General features: G+C 41.6%; 3 protein-coding genes and 1 long non-coding RNA gene across 5 annotated transcripts; all 4 read right to left on the bottom strand.

Annotated features, from left to right (window-relative positions):
* Nucleotides 1–182: 182 nt before the first annotated feature.
* LOC142369886 (uncharacterized) lies at nt 183–2,505 on the bottom strand. Its single transcript, XR_012767731.1, has 5 exons — nt 2,430–2,505; nt 1,349–1,407; nt 1,081–1,116; nt 626–674; nt 183–384 (listed from the first exon to the last, which is right to left on the bottom strand). It is a non-coding gene; the product is annotated as an uncharacterized LOC142369886 (long non-coding RNA).
* Nucleotides 2,506–3,525: 1,020 nt separating this feature from the next.
* On the bottom strand, nt 3,526–5,431 carry tcf24 (transcription factor 24). Its single transcript, XM_075452580.1, has 3 exons — nt 5,069–5,431; nt 4,248–4,691; nt 3,526–3,982 (listed from the first exon to the last, which is right to left on the bottom strand). The coding sequence occupies exons 2-3, from the start codon at nt 4,671–4,673 to the stop codon at nt 3,878–3,880; spliced, it is 531 nt and encodes a 176-aa protein (XP_075308695.1). The 5' UTR covers nt 4,674–4,691; nt 5,069–5,431; the 3' UTR covers nt 3,526–3,877.
* A 909-nt stretch (nt 5,432–6,340) lies between these two features.
* Nucleotides 6,341–14,434, bottom strand: ppp1r42 (protein phosphatase 1, regulatory subunit 42). 2 transcript variants are annotated; one of them, XM_075452164.1, is made up of 9 exons: nt 11,456–14,434; nt 10,905–11,112; nt 10,646–10,812; nt 10,414–10,552; nt 9,484–9,600; nt 7,746–7,863; nt 7,453–7,587; nt 7,101–7,188; nt 6,341–6,738 (listed from the first exon to the last, which is right to left on the bottom strand). In XM_075452164.1, exons 2-9 carry the CDS (start codon nt 11,034–11,036, stop codon nt 6,657–6,659), a joined length of 978 nt encoding a protein of 325 aa, XP_075308279.1. In that variant the 5' UTR covers nt 11,037–11,112; nt 11,456–14,434; the 3' UTR covers nt 6,341–6,656. The 2 variants fall into 2 exon arrangements, with proteins under 2 accessions (XP_075308279.1, XP_075308280.1); XM_075452165.1 differs by having other exon boundaries at nt 10,905–11,054.
* A 93-nt stretch (nt 14,435–14,527) lies between these two features.
* On the bottom strand, nt 14,528–19,532 carry cops5 (COP9 signalosome subunit 5). Its single transcript, XM_075452163.1, has 8 exons — nt 19,265–19,532; nt 18,800–19,034; nt 17,349–17,477; nt 16,891–16,956; nt 16,615–16,700; nt 16,398–16,509; nt 15,547–15,695; nt 14,528–14,825 (listed from the first exon to the last, which is right to left on the bottom strand). The coding sequence occupies exons 1-8, from the start codon at nt 19,399–19,401 to the stop codon at nt 14,735–14,737; spliced, it is 1,005 nt and encodes a 334-aa protein (XP_075308278.1). The 5' UTR covers nt 19,402–19,532; the 3' UTR covers nt 14,528–14,734.
* Nucleotides 19,533–20,269: the final 737 nt, after the last annotated feature.

The raw sequence follows: 20,269 nt of genomic DNA, 5'->3' as shown, positions 1-20,269 counted from the left end.
ATATATATATAAAAAAAAAAAATGGGGGCGTTAACGATGTGAACGTTGTCATCTTCTGATGAGTTTCAAACAAACTCAAGATTGAAGCATTTGTCTAGAAGTTTTATTCGTGAAGGACTCGTATCAAGTATAAAGAAATAAAAACCCGACAGGATTCTGAGACTCATGATGTTAAAGACAAAAGACACATTCAAAAGACTGGAGGAAAATTGTTTTATTACAAAAGTAATGCAGATACAATATTCATGATGAAATCTGTCATACGACACGTAGACTGATCAAACCTGGGCTTAAGATCAGTGAAACGGCAGCTGTAATGCAAGTTACATGGATCCTTATTTAATACTTACCTTTCAAGTGAGAGCTGACCAATCAGCTGGCTCCCTGCCAATATAAAACACAGGAAGTAATCAGTTCAAATTAAATTACCACTCATTTGTACAGTTATAAAAACTAATTTAGTTCAGTTAGTCACAGTTTCAGCAGCCCATTTTGGTCTGATGGGTAAACGGCGAAAGAGTGAACTCATCATAACAATTAATAAGATTCAGAGATTTAACCAGCGAAGTGAGCACGTCGCCTGAATCCAAAATACTGAGCACATAGAATCATTGGCTTTACTCACCTGATTAGATGAAGCAGACAGATGTAGACATTAATGAAACTGCCGCCACCTATTGCAGAAAATAGATCATTTTAGATGCAGCAGTTTGATCGGTTTAAACTGAAAGTCTGTGGAAAGTTGGTTTAACTTGGCAAAAGCAAAGGTTGCAGCTGGCAATTCAGACGTCACGATCTCACCACTTAATTGTCTGACGGGTAAACGGCAAAAGTGTGAACTCATCACTATTCCAGCTGCAAACGCTGCTGCTCTAACTTTTGAAAAAATAATCCATGACTCGACACAGTAAGTCAGTCATGTGTGACTTCTGCCACAGAGCAAATCTAAAAAATAAGATAAAAAAAGAATGTTGGGAATAACTTTACTAGTTGCCAAACTAAAACCACAGAAATATTCTAATAATATTTCTCTAGTCTACAGGGTAAAAAGCTCAGTTATTTTTAAGTTTGGTCACTCACCTTCGGATCATCTTGGGACCACATGAGGTGAAGCAGCTGGAGGAGGATTAAAGGATTGTAATGAATTTCATTTAAAAAAAAAAAAAAAAAAAAGCTTTAATATACAGCATGTATAAGACAAGTTGTGCTTTGTGATATGCTGGCATTTCAGTTAGTCACAGGTTCACCATCTCATTGTCTGATGGGTAAACGGCAATAAGTGAAATCATCACTGTTCCAGCAATGGAATTAGATTACATCTCAAATGGCCAAATAACATTGCACTCACCTTAAAGAGCCACAAAATGAGAAGATTCGGTCATCTAGTTTGCAGAGGTGGTGTGGCACCTGAAATCATGAGAATAAACTGAGAACAAAAGTATGACATTAAAATAGAAGTTTTCAACCCAATCTTAAGACAGTCTTCCCTTTGGACATAAATGCCTCCCTTCTCCCACCCCTACAGGATCAATGTCGGTTGTTCACTCCAAGTTTTACACACCTAACAACTAATTGCTTTTGGGAGCAGTGTACTATTGATTATGAGCTCGGATGAATAAAATGTACTGAATGAGTCGCCAATATAGCGAGGACAGATGACTGATCACTTAAAGGTCAAAGGGTACAGTCGAACACAGCTTGGGAGCATGGTACCGCGGGTCTGAGGACAGGTTCAACAGCAGGTCACAACCTCTGCCATGACCTAGGTCCTCTGTGAGGGTCATGATGACTTTCCCTCAGTGAAATAAAGGGAGCAGGGCGAGTCCCTCACCAGCAGTTCTTCTGTTGACCTCTGGTCAAAACCAGATACTGACAACTGCACAAAGATGAGCGACACCGAGGGGAGTTTTCCTCTTTTCAATCGTTAGACGGAATGATTTATTGCTGTACTTTAGGGATAAGACCAGTCTAAACCAAAACATGCCAGTCTATGTACAGTCTATGTGCTGTATTAGTTTTGTTATTTTTTTTTTAAACGCAACTGTATGAATTTATTAGCATGACTGGAGATTAAATGGCTAACCGTTTTGACCAAATAGAGCTCATTGTTAGCTAATTTTGAAGTCAGGTTTCATGAAACCCACGTGTTTAAGAGGCCATGATTAATCCCTTAAATTACTATACTTCAGTGCTCTGGTCGACTTGCCAGTTAAAACGTTAATATGAAAACATGGCACTGCGCCCTTTAGAGATTAAACCACGGCGAGGAAATACCGCAGTGAGAAAACGACGGTACACCCACGTGGCAGACATGCTAAATAGCTATAGCTAACAAACTCAAAAGCTAGCTCCGTTGTTAGGAAACATGGTGACCGGTTACCGCATTTTCAAACTATGAAAACACACAAAACAATATCTCGGCTGCTTACCTATAAAGCGAATTGAAAACATGACAAAGTAAGTAGAGGTTGCAGGCACAACTGCACACCTCAGTGGTCTCCACGGAAAGAGGCAGAGTTTCCGGTCTGTCCTCTCCTTTATGCGCATCAGAGCTGCGCGTAGCTCACGAGGTCCACGGCAATAAAAAAAAAAGTGAGTACCGATAACTTTAGACTTTGTAATGCTTGTATTTATACTGCACCAGAAATGTCTGGCTTATCCATTTTCTAAGTGTCACTACACAAAAGCGCACTTTGTCAGGAATTTATTTAAAATGCCAGAAATTCTAGTTACGTGTAGGCTATTTACATCTCACCGCTAAAAAAAAAATAACAGAGTTTTAGGCCTACATATTGGCCCACTGGTATAGGAATTAATTTCTATACCTGTAACCTTACCTAAATGTTCAAACACCCCCCTTGAAAGTGCTGTGCTTTGCCCTTAACTAAGTAGAATATTATCAAATTGTTCCCTACAGACATGCTTGACTTTAGTTTCCATTGCAGTGCCTGATTTAAAATATTTAATAACGTCATAAACTGTAGCCTTCAAAATATTCCAACCTTTTATAAGACTACATCTGCGCTATTGCTTTATTAGTCCTACATTTATCTTTCTCTATGTTGTTGTGTTTTTTTTTTTTGTTTGTTTTTTTTGATATTTAACATTTGACCCTTTGGATTTCTAAAGATCTGCGCCGTGTTTCCTCAGTCAGGTGAAAAATAACTTTCAGTTATTAGACTTATTAGCACCGGATTATTTTCCTTACTAAGAGGCACCACAGCTGTATTAGTGAAATATTAATAGTAGTGATAATCTTGATAATAATACACTATGTGGTCTAAGCTGATGAACTTTTTTACGTATTTATTTTTTTCAGATAAGTCCACGAAGAAGAGAGAGGGGAGAAAAAATCAGCTTCATACATTTTCGTTAAAACCGTTGGAGATTCCCTTTTTTTCCCCCATCATCAAGTAATTTATTCACAAACACATTTACAACCATGCATGTAAAAAAAAAAGGAACACTAGATGAAGAGCCTCCATTGTCAACTCTCTGACAGACCACTTCACATGACCGATGTTTAGTTATTCACACATGCATTTAGTGCAAATGTCTCAAGTCAAAGCGCACGCTCAAGCATGACGGCCTCGTCACCCCCCCACCATGGAATTTCTGCTAATATCATACCTGGGGCGTGTGTGGAGCTGCACAAGCGAACAGGATAAGCCAAAAACATCAACAGAGAAACGCGAAACATGCTTTTTTTTCAAAATTTATACAATAAAATTCAGGTCATATATTAATTTACAACGTCTTCTCGCGGGCAGGGTCTTCGCGAGATATTTGTTGTTCTGCACAGGGCGCGTGCTGCTCCCGCATTAAAGCGCGCGGCCTCGTGTAAACATGGCAGGTATCGAACAGCTGATTGAAGCTGTTACTTGGAGGTGGAGGATGATGGGCCTTGGTTCTCTGACTCTGAAGGATTGTTCAGGAACTGTCCGCTTGCTCCGACGTACAATCTGGATCGCATTGGCCATTTCTGTAAAAACAAAAACAAAAATGTAATTGTTAATTATTTAGCTTCTTTTTTAAAAAATTAAAAAATGCCCCAAAGGACGCATGCAACAAGGACGTTGCAGGTTTTGGAAAAGTTTTCACACCAACGGTTTAAAAACTTATTATTTCTGTCTTTTTAAAGCAGCGATAAATTGTAGCCTACAGAATTAGTCTAATCAGTTTGTTGTCGTTGCAGTAAATTATTATGAAATAATTAAAAACAATTTTTTATGATGATTCGCACTGACCTTTACTGGGTGCAGGTAGCCTTCACCTTTCAGGGAGTTTAACGCCTCTGTTTGTTTTGTGCTCTCTCCCTCCTCGGTGCCTTCTTCTTGTAGTGTTCGAGTCAAATGGGCAATATAGGTGGTGGCCAGTATCAACACGTCGAGTTTGGACAGCTTGGTATCCGGCGGCACTGACGGCAAAGTCCTTTGGAGTTCCAGGAACGCATTTCTCAGGGTTTGCACCCGGCTCCTCTCCCGGGCTGCATTAGCCGCTGCCGGGCGTCCTCTCCCGCCGAGCCCGCCGGTTTGGAGCACCTTGGCTCGATGGAGCTCGTGGCGGCGGCCGTCCGGACTGGGGCTGGAGCTTGGACTGGAAGACGGGCTGTCATCCATCAGCGCCCCGGAGCAATTACCGCTGTCCATTCGGAGCGACTGACCTCCAACCATAGGGGTGCACTTAAAAACCTGAAGATTTATAGATGAACAAACATATCTTGAAATATTGAATTTTAAACTGGCCAACTGTTCTCATACTATTTTATTTATTACAACTCAAGTTGCGATGAGGATTGTTTATTGCATCGTTCCATTATTCTGTAGGCTATTTAATGTAACTTTCAACTTACAGTCTGTTATTAAAGTGATTGATTTTATTTATCCCTTTAGTGTCCACAACGTAATGCCTGTGGTCAGCAGCTCATTAATGAAAATGGTCTCTGTCAGTGCAGCAAGTTAAACATAAGACACATTTCAAGTCTACAGCTCGTCCACTGACAAAAACTGGGAAAAGGACCAAAGGACGCGCAGACAGCTGTGCTGACATCCACATATATGCCGGTTACCTCTGGTGTTTCTCCAAGGCGCTGTCTTGAAAAGCAACATGAAGACGAACCGTCGAGGGTTTCTTCGGGATTGAGAATCTGCACGTCGGTGTAAGGTCCCGCTTCGCGTCCAGCTTGTCCTTCGCGCGTCTGTTAAAACGGTGCGCTGCGGCACCCGCGCGCGCATCAAACTCCTCACCTGTGTGCGCAAAAGTCTCAGGAGCCCCTTAATTTATTGGACGTGCAAAGCGTTGGACGCGTATTTCACTCCAACGTGATTAATCGCTCGGCCCATAACACTCCCTCACAGCCGAGCGGACCGCTCTTTGCCCCCAACTTATTTCAGTGAGGGCGGCAGAGCCTCGCTTTTCAACGCCAGAGGCAAGCTCTCTTTCGCTCTCTCGACTCCGATGGCCGTATCCCTCTCTAATTGGCTGCGAACCTGACACTGCAGCCCTTTCTTCAGCGCGAGCCTATCAAAAAAGTTTGCAACGGGGGAGACATATGGTCAAAAGTGCCACCAAAAGGGAGAGCTCGTCGTGGTCAGAAATAAAGGCGAGCGAACAGCCATTTGTAACAGCGCGTGAAGACAAACTGACAAGCGTAAGATGATATGCAAAACATTTTTGACGAATTGCCAGGGCGTGTTGAAGAGCAAGCTCAATGGGGCAGCTAATAAATAATCTCCAGCGCTGCAATCAACAGGCAGGCATTTAGGAAATTCTTGGGAGACTCCCAAATTAATCACTCTGATTTCCAGGGCTCCAAACGGAGATGTCGGCGAATTAATGAAAGGAATTATTCATAATATGTATATCCTCTGTTCTCTGCGAACATTGTTTTTGTAAGGATGGAGTAACGGTGTTGCTCGGGGCCACTATTACAAGGCGAAGTTAGAAGAGGTTAAGTAAGCTTGTTTCCTTAATTATCCCGCATCTTTAGGGGTTCCACGTGGCTCCTACAAGACTTTAAACGCTTAGTCACAACGCTGACAGTAAAAACATCCGCATTGTTCCCGCGTTGCCTGCTGCACAAACGGGACCGAATCATTCATCATGGTTGTTTGAGGAGAGGCGCGTGCTGCTGTGCTTTGGATATCGTGAAGACTTGTAATAATAGAGCAGAATGATCATTTAGATTGTGCCACTCTGCGTCTCGCAGTCCACTCGTTTTACTCGACACATTTGGAAGAAAAATGACATAGGTCATAGAAAATGTTGGACTCTCGGAGCACTGAATTGTTATAGATGATTTATTTCTACAGATACATAAAAAAAAAATCTAAACCAGAGATCAACCAGCTGTGGAAGTGAGAGGAAAATAATGCTGTCTTACGCATTACTTTCTTTAGACCATCCCCAGACTAATAATTCAGTAACAGGAACTACTTCAAATCAAATCATTAGAGAATATGCTGTCATGTTAAATATATTTGTAGCACTTAAAGATACTGCAGTGACGTCTGCAGCTATGGACACCACAGCTGATTGATGGCAGTCTGTCCTGCTGGACATGTAAAGATAATCCACAGCCACAATGACCAAGGTGTTAAAACAAGGCAGCGGCCTCTGGCCGACTTGACGACGCTTCTGCAGCCTGAAGGTTCCTCTTATGCATTTATGTGACTGCAGATGAGCGATGACACCGCCGAATGACCGAGTACACTCATAGGAATCCTCCATTTTTGTGTCCTAAGAGATCGGGGGGGGGGGGGGCAAACTCAGTTATTCTTTTAAACAAAATTGATAAATGTTATTTATGAACAGCACAAAGAGACACCGTCGAGATCAGTTATCAAACAAGAGGGCAGAAGGATGGAAAGAATAAAACAAAGATAAAATGTAAGAAGAAGTCACCAAAACCACTTCCCTTTTGCACAGAAGCTGCTATTATCATTGATAACTTGCATATTTTTTCTTACAGCACATCAGTTCTGTGTGACAGCTAGTTTAGGCGTACAGATACAACATCCAACATTCGCAACGCTCACGCCTCAATGAGTCAATTAACTAAACAGAGCTGAGGTAAACTTTCTTCAAGTGGGATACTGGACCTGAGAGACGGCCGCGGCTTCCACCTCTGCATGTCACCTCGGCTGTAGATGGGACCAGGATGTGGACCCTGACCCGTGTTAAAGTCATCTGAAACATAAACAAAGTCAGGAACGCAGGAGGTGCGCCAAACCACGCAGAAAAAAAGGGCGACTAATGACAAAATCCGTGCCGCGGAAAAATGAAACCTCAGAACGATTTGTGTTTTACTTTATAGTGAGCAACAACACAGAGGTGGCAGCATACAAATGATAACACCTAAAAGGAGGGGAGGTTGAACTTAAGGACTGTGGAGTTAATGAGGGCAGCAACATTAAAGTTGATGAAATAAAAGCACAGAGCGCAGTGACTTACTGCTTAAAGGGACGGTGATCAGTGGTTCAAGCAGCACGCGTCTGTTGTGCCTTTTCTTATTGGCCTCTTTAGATGCTTTCCAGTTAATAAGGAACTGTCTGGTTAACTCGTTAATTTCCCTTCCATCGAGGGTCTCTAAGGATGAATGAAGTATTTGAATAAACACAAATGTAAAGCGAACAGTGAGTATTTATTGCACTTTGTTTTACTCGTTCATCTCAAATATGAACCCAGGCGTGAGCATCAGATTTTCTTTAAGGTTTTAGGATGCTAATAAATGTTTCATATTTTACCAATGCTTTTGCACACGGTGATCAGGTGGTCTCTGTACTTTGGTCTTTTACACACAGGATTCCCACTCAAATCCACGCGGATCAGCCGCGGCCAGAGGCCGAGCACATCCTCCAACTCCTGCAAAGACCGAGAAACATCAACTTTGACCTGTTGCGCTTTAACCGCCACTGCGGTTCAAACGGCAGCGCGGTGTCACTAAGTTTCTTTCTCAGTAACTAAACAAGAAATAACTAACTCTGCCGTGAACACACACAGTGCGCATTTACCACTAATCAGAGTCATACATAAGGGAAGCCTTCAAAGACGTGGTTTAAGGGGAGGTTAATGTGAAGTACAAGGCCAATAGAAGGCGCATAAACAACACATCAGTCTGTTTTAATAAACAGTGTCGCCGGTGTCATGTAACTATGAGTTTTCTCCTGGGGCAGAGTGCGGCTGGCTCCTACAGCGAGTTGCCTGGAGTTGTATGTTTATCTAAAGGCACATTAATCCAAGCTTGGAAATATGAATACTCTCTGGACACGCTCTGATTGTTCATTGCCTTCCTGTCTTGGCCAAAGCGCTTCCACTTTTCCAGCTCGAGCTGCAATCAGTTCAGAGGGGACCCCTGAGCACCACGCGCTCCCAGGCTTTGATAAATGATCGTGTCAGGGCCGTCACTCAGAAGGCCCTCACTGAAGAGGAGCCCCGCGCCAAATTGCCCCCCACGCGGGGGCGTGGAGAGCAGCAGGGGCCGAATACTCACTGAGCTTGGCTGGCTTTCTCGCTTGCACTAATGATGGGCCAGTTCTGAACCTGTATTTGACCAGAGCTTCGATTCCGCTGTCCTCTCTGCCCTGCGCGCGGATAACAGCCTCCGAAGATGCTGCCCATTTGTCACCCCGGCTGACTGCCTGTCATAATCTATTTTAAAAATCCATAATGTCCCTCCTGGATTCCAACCGAATGGTGCAGAAGAAGAAATTGATCCTTTAGAGAGCTGTCTTTGCGGAATCAATAGTGGCAGACGGGTTGTATAAATTATAGAAGATATCCGCTAAAAATGACACGTGCGTAACAATTACCTGCATCATCTGTCTCGAAAGAAAATGATTTGAGTTGAGGAGGTGGCCGCAGCAGCAAAGAAGTCAATTATCAAGTGCTTTAAACGTGATGTAAAAATGAAGCTATCACCCTTTTCAGGTCATAAACCAATTCACACAAAAGGCAGCTTGAACCATGAGCGGTTTGCGAGCTCTTATCCCGTCTCCGCAACAGATGAATCTTACATTAAGTGATCTGCTGCTGGTTTAGGATATCAAACTGAGGATCCTGAGCCAGTGAGGGAGAAAAAAAAACAACCTCCCAAGGAAAGAGAGAAACTTGTGCTTGCTTAAAGCTGTCAGTGAGACAAGTCTCAGGGGAACAGCTCGCTGATTTGTTGAATAATTCTGACCCCGTGCGCGTCGTGGAGACTGGGAACCTCTGGCAGGATTTGTGGGATTTGGTTCTTTTACAACCCCGTTCTCCATATCATTTCACACGCCACTGCAGAAAGCTGCAGCGCAATGTTAATGACGACCCGATCGGCTAATGGATGGCCTGTTGGTTTTAATATGACGTGTCGTGCATGGCTCCAGTGATGCGGTCGGATTGGCTTTGACCGCACAGTCAAACGGGATCGGTTTCTTCTTCTCCTGTCTTCGGCGGAAGCTTTTTCAGAGACACCTGATAAGTCCTAAATAAACGTATGCTCACCTCAATGCGGTGCAATTTATTATCGGCAGCAGAAAGATGTCGGAGCTCCTTCAGCACCGACAGGTCCCTGATATCATCAATGTTGTTGCTGTTAACATTCAGGACACAAAGAGATTCCTGGGCAAAGAATTCATGTCAATGAAGAGAGAGAGGAGTTCATGTTACAGTCACTCATGACATATTACAAATACAATAGTAGACACGTGCTTTTGTGGTCAAATGAAAAAGGATCAAACCTGACAGTTAAGTCATATTTCTGATACAGACACAGAACACATTACAAAGAAATTAGTGTAAATTTGCACCCAGAAACCATCGACATAATCATATTTGTCAGAGCTTTTCTTTGTGATAACAGCCTCCCAGCACATTTACAGCTCTGTTATGTCAGCGTTCACACTTTATCTTTGCTTGTGATCCAGCTGCATTATACATCTAAATGAGATTTCTCTGCTAAATATGCACTTAGTGTTTATACACCATAATGGTGCATTTATAAAAAAGCTGGAACTCTTTGAATCTACATGGCAATTTCTTTCATTTATCCAAACAAACAAGGCGCTTGAAGCTTGTTGGCTTGTTTACATTCGGCCTGGTCAGTAAACAAAGTCAACCGACTAAATTGAGTTGTCTGAGCAGGGAGCAACAGAGGCCTCTTTGAAATCATCAAACACTGCACAATACCGCGTTTACACCGATCAAACACGTCTGAGGAGTCGGAGAACTCTTACGCTGGATGTGATTACCCACCAGAGGATTCACCACTCATATCTTTGATCAAGAAAAGGGAGAATTAAGCTTTCCTTTTATGTTTTGATTCCTTAAAGACGCTCCATAAATGAAGGAGGATCACATTGCTCGGGTGTGTGGAAGGTTTTGTTTTTTTCTCAAGCTATTTCTGTGCTGAAAAGTGTGAAAAATGGGTCATACAGCGAGTGAGAGGAGCGTCCTGGAGTCAAAGAGCAACTTCTCCCCCGGCGCCAGCCTTTGATTCTCCAAATGAAGCTCCTTGAGCTCACGAAGCTGCTCCAAACCCTCTACCACTGCGATTTTGTTTCCACCCAGATACCTACAGAGCAGAAAAACCACACACACTCACGTTCACACGTTCCTTAAACATCAAGCGATTAACACAGCACAGAAAACCAAATAGTCTACTCACAGTTTGGAGAGTTTGGGCAGATTGTAGAGATTATCTATGTGCGTGATGTTGTTCTTCTGCATGTACAGATGGGTGAGGTTGGAGGCAAAGCCAAGGTTGCAAATGTATGGGATTTGATTATCATACAGGTAAAGAACCGAGAGGTTTCCGCAGATGGAAATATCTCCCTGAAAGAGATGAGGGGAAAAAAAGGTTAACTTAAAAGGAGCATTTGGAAACAAACAGTGATACAGCACAAGCGAGGACGCTGGCTACTCACAATGTCTTCAATATTCTTGCTGGAAAGGTGCAGGTGGGTGAGGGTCTTGAGATACTCTGGTAACGAGAGGCCCCTTTTCTTCTTGAAGTGCTTTCTGAATTTAGCTATCAGTTCCACGGTCAGACGGACCATGATGGCTCGTCACAGACTCTGCCTCAGAGAAAGAATCTTTTTCAGCTTAAGCCAAGCATTCAGCGACTTGGGCTGTCTGCTCGTGGGAGAAAAATACAGATGTTACCGGAAATAAGGTGCAGAAAAATTCCTTTGAACGGGCATATTACTTAAACATTTATGGAAAATAATAACAATAAAAAACAGACCTTAATTTGGCTAAAACAATCAATTTGTAACTAAAATTATTTTAAAGGGGGGTAAACCCTCAACACTTAGAAAAACCACTCAGTTTGTGTTGTAATCACTTCCTTATGCAGTCTGAGCTTCCTCTAGATCCCCAAGGGGCCTTTTATATGAGCTTGACCAGACAAGTATTAAATTTTGCACTTTGACTGCTCATACAGAATTTTTGAAAAATAGACTTGATCATATATCACCTCTGTGCCTGGTAAATAAACAGCTGCCAGTGTGTATGGCCGCAGAGAGGTTCCTGAACTGGCTCAAGGGCCTACAAAGTCCGGTCCGGCACTCGTCTAATCCCAGAAACACAATATGTATTCCAGAAAGAGACAAAAACCAAGCAAAAGAGACACCAAAATCAAGTCAAATTCAACATTCAATAGATGTCAATGAAGAGATGTAAAAAGAGACCAACTTGCAACAATTAAAGATAAAGAGACAAAAAAAAAAGATGCAGAATTACCACATATAAAATGGCTACAAATATATGCAAAACACCAAAACTGATACAAAAGGGAACAAAATAAAACTTGATCATCAAGAATCAGACAAATATTAGAAACCAAAATGCTGGTCTTATAAAACAAATCACAACAAAAGGACAAATTATGGTTAAACAATAAATGCCCAAAATGAGACAAAAGGCATAAAACACACAATTGCTACAACAGGAAACAAAAAACAAATCTGGACGATACACCAATATAAATCATATTTGCATAATTTGTTTATTTTAATGTGGGTGTCTGGCACGAGTGAGGGCACGTGGAGTTGCGAGTGTTTGCTGGGGGCAAAAAAGGAGTGACAGAAGGTATTTTCCACACTTGATCTTAAGGTATCAGGCTGAGGTTATAGAGGAGAGGAGACGCTGATCGATCATCCGGAGCAGAACTATGGACAGAAGCAGTCGACTAACTGAATTATTACACCCCCGGGACTTTGGTTTCCAGGGACAAGAGGAAAGCAGTTTATCACTGTCAAATAAAGTGCGACACTCTCAGCTGATTGCTGTACTGTACGTGAAGGATGTGAATTACACAGCGAAGATAGTACCAAAAGGAAAGGTGAATGAGGTCCAGAGTTACAAAAAAGTGTGTCGGCCGAAGTGAGTTACAAAAGCGCCAGCACCATCTCCATATATTCAAACGAAATTCAGACCTAGCTTAGCCTTTAGCTGTCGCAGCACTAACATTTAACTCGTAGTTCCTCCATGAAGTGGGGAATTTGGACGTGTGCAAAAATATCCAATCTTTCTTTTTTTTCATACCTTTCGTCGCCACCAACAATTATTAAGACGCCCAGCAACGTCAACGTCTCGCAGAAGTTGTAAACCAAATTGTGAGTTGGCCTGTTTTGTTTGAGATCGTTGCTTGGTCGCCATGGAAACAACGGAGAGCGAGCGCGTCGCCCACTGAATCTGAAAGGTCACCGAATTTGGTGAAACACCGTCAAAGCGGAAGTAAGTAAGTAAGAGCCAATAAAATGGACAAGCTGTTACAAAGCTCATTACATCTCTACTTTGTTTGCATTTCAACGGTATAATTCGAATTTAAATGAAAGCACGAAGAATGATAAGACAGACGTTAATTATTTTTACAAAACTGAATCAACTTAATTCGGTTTAATTATTCTAGTAATTGTGTGTGTGTGTGTGTGTGTTGGGGTGGGGTGTAATATGTATTTGACATATTAACCAATTTTTTTTCCAACGTAAATATTCCCTGATTTTATACATGACGGAGATTGTCTTTTTAGACAACATACCAAGTCAGGACCCCACCACATCCAGTGACCCCTGCATTGTTAATCTACATCATGTCACGACCTGAGTTTCCTGTGCGGTAGTGCCTTGCCTCCACTTATGCAGGCGCATATGGTGGGGAGGAAGTGCGGTACCTCCGTATTTTTTGAGCTGGTTCAACTTTCACGCACGGTGCCCTGCTTGTGGGCTTAACCCCTGACAAATTAAACATCTCTAGATCTTAGCTGGGTTATTTGAGCTGAGGTATAGGACCAGTGTGTGTCAATAAGTCAGTCACAGCTATTAATCGTTCTGATCATTCTACTGCTCTCTCAGCAGTCAAATCACCCACGTGGGGACAGACTTTGGAGCTGGAAAACTGTGAAATGTTTTTCTAAAAAAGGGGTTAAAAAATAGGGGCAGCGGACTTTTGGCTGCCCACAATTTGACATGATGAGAATTTGCATATATTTTTGTATTACATCTTTAGTCATGCATACAAATGTCCATCTGGTGATAATCACTGTATTTACATATCCAACGAGTTCAATATGTTTCACTGATTCAAAAATCACCCTAAAACTATTTTAGAAGTGCATATTTTAAATAGTTCCTCAGCCCTCAGACAGTCATCCATGTAATGCATTTAAATATTTGGCAAAAACAAGCCATTTAGTTGACTTTGCAGAAATCCTTATTCAACTATTTTAAGATTCCTCAATTACATTAAAATATAACCTTACAAGATTCTTCTTCCTACTCTTCTATACTAAAAACCCTCAAGTTTGAAGACATGGCTTAAATAATGGTTAAGGAAAATCATTATAAGAAGTGGTGCCAAAGCTGGTGCATGTGAGGAAAAACAGGCACCTCCACTGTCCCGCTGGGATTCTCTCCTCTGCAATACATGACAGTAAAAATATACATTGAGCCATTACAATACCATAAAAACAAGACATGACACAAACCCAGGCCAAAGCAGCTGTCAGTTTAAAAAAAAAAAGAAAAGGCAGACTTGGCGAGGGTCTGCTTCGATGCAGAGCAGGTACGTGGGGTGAATAGACTCCTGTGTGCACGGCCTCTGTCTCTGCGCTGCATCACTGCCACACCACAACCTGCCGAGCTCAACACTCCGCCAGAGTGTGTGTCAGCAAGAGCCAAACTGTGCGGGGAGTGACTCCGCAGAGACGTCCCACACAAGGCAGTTGATTCCCGCTGAGCCTGTGCAGAAGCTTGGGTTTGTTGTTCCATTATGTAATGCTATGACAGGCTACACTCGAGTGACTGACCGGTGCTGCGTTTGTGTTAAATGTGACTGCAGAGGGTTGTGTGCACAAAAGCAGCCAAACCGCAAAAGGGCAAAAGTCTGCCTGAGTGCTTTGGGCACTGAGAATCTACACTGTGTGTATTAGACTGAGTATCTATAGAGAAATATCCATCTAATCCAATTTACTATTTGCTACACCATCTGAACATCAAAATAACATGCATAGAATTTTGTTTAAAATGTATGAAATACCCACACACGGTGCGTTTTGATTTTTATTTTTCTTGCACGTATTACTGCATTTCGGAGCCACTTCTAGGATAAAAAGAAAAGAAAAACAAAATCACTCCAAAAGAAATGCTACTCTTAGCAGTTAGATATACACCTAAAACCCTAAAAGAGGAGCTGGACATGCACAAGAAAAAAAACACTTCCAGGTGAAATCCAATCTGCTTCGTGTGTTCGGCTTTAATTGGCAGATGTGTTGATTTGATTGAAGAGTTTGTCCTTGATGACTTGAGACATCAGCCCGTGAATTGCCTCTATGGTCGTCTTGCAGCTACAACAAACCAGAGCGAAAAGGGGAGATTAGCGCAGAAGAACAGGCGAAGCGCACAGAGATATGACGTCTACATCAGTGAAGACGTGCTCGCAGAGATTTTTCCTAAAAAGATATTTCTTATTTGTGTGCTTCATTCGGATGCTGCATATTCAAATGGACAAACAAAACTAAATAAACGATGCCAGATTTTTTAAGCTATAAATCTCATAGCTTGTAAATCCAAAAGGTCTTAAAAGGCATAAGAGTGCAGATAAATCCAAAGTGTTTGAGATAAATTCAGAACCCAATTGACGCAAAAATCAACAATGAACCGTTTGGATAATCGACTGTCGATTGTCAAGACAATACAAATGAAATCAGTCACATTGTGGCAAAAACGCTTGGACAATGGCAGACATTTAAAAAACTTTGGCTCATCCATGAAACCTCAGTAAAAACATGTGATACAGTTAAAATTAAATGAATATACTTGTCAACAAATCAATTTAGTTGGCAAATATGTTACATCTCAACCTGACAAAATGTGATTAAAATAGCTCAATCTTGTACCATCAGCCACTTTTTTTTTTTTAGAGCATTAAATATAATATATGTAACAATATGAATATACTGGCAGAAGATACCAGAATTATACAAAACACAAAGGAAACAAGTGTCCAAAAATAAATGGAATTTATTTCTAACATCAAGAACAAAAAAAAACCCATAAAACATCCACCTGTCTCGTGTCGCTTTGGCCAGTTTGTCCTCAGACTTCCTGTCGTGTGTGTCCAGGCCGAGCATGAAGCTGCCTCTACCCAGCTGGGCCTCCGACTGCTCCAGCTTCTCCGACAGGTCAAACACCTGGCCTGTGGTGTAGTCCGAGTTCTGACCGACGCACACACAGAGGAAACAATTCACGCGCAATTTGCCAACAAAAGCCATTTGAAGATTTTCCACCCCACATTTTTTTTTTTTTTTGAAGAATGGCAACAAATGTGTCTTAACGAGCCGTACGGACACTTTCCGAGCTGTGGTGAAGGAAAAGAAGTCAGTGGAGTTTGCTTAAGGTGAGGCTGTGTTTATTGTAGAAAAGGTAATTAAAACACAATGACATGAGGGGCCTCCGACTAGTGTGACAGTGTAGCAACTGACAAAGCTCGTCACCCGCGGAGCAGCTCGTTCTTGACATCTAGTCAATTCATCTTCACCCTGAATGCCAAAAAGCTAACTGTTTGGATAAGCCTGATGTTTATTTAGACTTTTGAGTCAAACTCGAGACAGAGCAACTGAGACCACAACGCAAATTCACACGAGGGGGCTTTCAATCTTTAGAATGAACTGCAGGGGAAAGGAACATCTCACTGGCGTCGAGTCCAACTTTAGTACTAATCTCCTTTTGTTAAAACGTTCACATACAGCTTATTATTAGAGTCAATAAACAAGGAGGCTGAGCTAATAAGCAGCAATTAATCACAACATCACAAGCGGGTGACCATATGTCTGAATGAGTTATAGTGTAATAATTAACCATACATCAAACTGTCAAACAATTAGTGAACATTCAGATTTTTGAAGTTGCTTACATACCGTGAGGAGGCTCGAGGAACTCAAGGTATTAACCCAATACTTATTCCAAAGGAGTTCGAGGAGCTTTCTATCGAGGGAGGATTTGAAGTATGTTACCTCCAAGGCGTAATACCTAAATGGGATAAAATCACAGAAAAAAACTTGAGCCACAATTAAAGGGTCAGACAGTGGCAAGCAAAGCATGTTAAAGAACATTGTAATATCTAGAATTACTCACTGTTTACAGTGCACACCGAAGTCTTCTATCTTGTTCAGAGGGATTGTCTGATATTCAGACGGTCCCTCATCTGGAGGTTTGTAACCCTGAAAATCCAGAGAGGAAAAAATGTGAAGTAAATAAAAAATTACAGGATCTGCATTATACTGTGTGAAAAATATATATTTAAGCAAAACCTGAATTTAAAAACTAATATATAAAAGTCATCCACAAAGTTTATATCAATAACACCATTTAAAATGTACATAGAAACACAAAGATCACTCTTGGCTCTACCTTTGGGTACGTTCTAAAGGCACCAAGGTTGACTTTCCCTGCAGAAATAGTGCGAGTGGGGTCGATCTGCAGGAAGCAAGATACAGTAGAACAGGAAAACAATGTCAGAGGTCAAACAATTCTCCAGGGACCACTCAAATATGGCCACCAAGAGCCTTTTGCTGTGGCTGTCAGAGCGCTGAAATGACACACTTAATTACTCGACGCCCCTGGCATCCAAGCACCACTGAACCAAATGAAGCGTAGATAGCATATATGGTTGCAATAGCAAAATATTCATCAGAACAACACAGAAAACTACAACTCATACATCATTCACATGCATATACATAAATGTGTATTATACTTAAAACATATATATATATATATATATATATATATATACATTTTTTTTCATGGTTATCCTTTAAACAGCTGGAAATTAAAAATCTTGGTGAAAGCGCTTGATTTTGTCTTACCACAACAGCCACAAAAGGCTCCTGAAACTGCTGGTTGAGCATCTGAGTGCTGACATCAATGCCTGAGAGCCAGCACCCATAGCCTGGGTGACTGTGGTACCAGCCAATAGCATTCTCCAGCCGGCCAACCTGTCAGATTACAATAATAGGAAATTATTTTTCTCCTTCTGTGACTATATTATTTAAATCTAAACAGAGACAAAAGGTGAAGTATTAGAAAATGATCTCCCTTTGTAAAATCATTCGAGCATCACGGCAATTCATTACAAAATAACAGAACAAGATGTTTGGGGCCGGGGTGGGACACAAGAAAGTTGGATCACTGAATTTTATACGTGTCGTGAAATCTCAATAAAATGACAAAAGGTTTATGTATGACACAGATCTCGATTGAAAAAAACCCCACAAACCTACTTCTATGCATCTTTAAAACCAACGCGCTAATTGTTGGTTTTTGGAGAAAGGAGACAAAGATACACACTCCTGTTTACATCAGTGGAGCTATGGTAGAGCAGGTTTAACCAGTTTTAGATTCCTAGGAATCAATATCACAGATAAACTGTCATGGTGAAAAAGGCTGAAAAATTCTTTCTATTTCTTAAAGAAATCAAACAAGAAGCTAAACTCCAAATTTTCAAAATGAGCAACAGAAAGCATTTTATCTGGAAACATCACAAATGAACGCAGGATGACCTGAGACAGAAAAGACGGGCGGTTGCTTTAAAAGCTTTAGCTTCCATCTAGCGAGCAACAGTGGCATCGGTGAGGTGAGCCCTCAGAACTCAAGACTCCAGCCACAGCGTGTTGACAACCCAGTCAGGTAAGTGACAAAAGTATCTGCTGATGCAGCACCAGACTTAGGAACAGTTTATTTCCCTGGGCTGTGAGATTATTGAATTTGTTCTCCCCAGTCCACTGTGAAATCTGTCTTGATTTATCCATTGCAGAAACTGAAGGAAATCCAAGGCACTCTCCTTTGGAGAAAGTTAAAAAGCCTTTATTGTGATGGCTTGGTCATACTAGACATTAAAAAGACCCCAAAGGCTTTTTAACTTTCTCCAAAGGAGAGTGCCTTGGATTTCCTTCAGTTTCTGCATCTTCAGTTTTTCCCTATCCAAAGAGCACCTCAACCAATCTTTTTTTGAGTCCAGGAAGGGCTCCTATACAAACTTTTTTGATTTATCCATTGTTTAGTTTGTTTTATCATTCCAGGCATGGGGGGACTAATGGAGGTGCATAAAGACAGTTCAAATAAATCTACGACACCCTCCCAACATCATAAAAACACATTTTTTTCTAGAATGTCTCTATCAAAAGCAGGAGAAAATAATTTAAGAAATCATACTGCTGTGCTGTCCATTACATCCACAGAAAAGTGTTAAGATAATGTGGATGTAGAGCTTTGTTTCTCCTTTGCCTATAATGTGTATGAGTGGACGTCAGTGTCCTACCTGTTTAGCATTTTCAATGTAGGCAGCCATGTATTCATATGCTGCCGCCTGGGCGTTCACTCTGGTTTCTGTCCCCTCCACGGGCAAAGCAAAGCTGTCCATAATGTTCATGGTTTCACCATCCACCTTCCCCAGCATGAGACCCATCACCTCCAGGTTTCCACCAGACCTGGCATGCATCACCATCTTCAACAAGGCCAAAGCTGAGATTTTGCAGTACTTGAAGTAGTGGTGACTGTGGGGGGGTCAAAAAATAACATGGATCTGTAACTCTATCAAACAAGTTAATAGATCCACACATTTGTAAACAAACGCGACACACACACTGCTCTACTGCTGTTGACAAACAGAACGTTAGGCTAGTTTTTAGCCGAGCAATAACCGACACAACAAACTATACACAAAATATTAGCTAAAAAAAACAGCCCCCTAAAACGAAATACTTAATCACACGTTTGAACCTACTCTTTTGTCCATGGCTTCGCAGCGAGGATTTCTTGTTGTTGCTTTTTGTCATATTTGTAAATTTCATCGATGCTCTGAACTTCCTGCATGCTGTTTGATAGCTCCCATGTTTTCTGAGCCGTACTGCTCCCAGCCATGGTTAATTATAGAAGCGAAAACGACAAAAGAGTCGTCACAGTCCCAATGTTTGCACAAATAAACGAAGAAAATGGATATTTCTGCTAAGATATTCAGGGCCCAACGTCTGCTCGCTCAGGAAGCCATGACAGTGAACGATACCAATACACGGAAATGGAACCAAAAAGGCCCTTTGTCTTACTGTTACATAAAACCACTGTTGATATGTCACTAATATGACATAAGTGCTTTTATAACATTAAAATAAAAAGATAGAGACCAATAAATTAAGACTTGATGCAAGTCTTGGTGTGCTTATTACGCTTGTTAAAGTACAACCACCCCTCTGACATATGGTTTAGTCCTAGAAGACATCGACTGACTGCAAGGAACGCACTGACATCTAGTGGCGGTTTGTCAGAAAGGCAGGCATGTCGGCGAGGGCTTTCACTCTCATGTCCGGGGCTCTGCTTTTATTTAGGGCTAGTTGTATCTCATGAATCGACTGATTTGGAGCTGATACTCATTGATCCAGCTAAAATAGTCACGGGTTTGCTCGCAAGCAAGGCTCAACGAGCTAACAGTCAAGGCCAGTTAGAACTTGATCGCTAACGTTTGCTGTTGGGAAACTTTTTCCTTACATAGGGGCTCACAGATTAATGAAAGATTTTCTAAAATCAACAAGAGTCAACTTGTCAGTTTTAAAAACCAATTCCTAATTTATATGTAAAACCTTGCCTTGAGCTTCATGTTAGCAGAGTTCTTTAGCCTCCAGTGACAACTTTTGTGTCATGGTTGTCACTAGCAACGTATGATGCTTTGTGCCTTGCGCTGTGGAAAACAGCATTTGTCAGGGGTTGGGGTTTTAAGTAGGAATAATGTATATCA

This window comes from Odontesthes bonariensis, chromosome 20 (assembly GCF_027942865.1).
Source record: "Odontesthes bonariensis isolate fOdoBon6 chromosome 20, fOdoBon6.hap1, whole genome shotgun sequence".
In the NCBI taxonomy this organism is placed as follows: domain Eukaryota; kingdom Metazoa; phylum Chordata; class Actinopteri; order Atheriniformes; family Atherinopsidae; genus Odontesthes; species Odontesthes bonariensis.
This window is presented reverse-complemented; position numbering and strand designations above follow the sequence as displayed.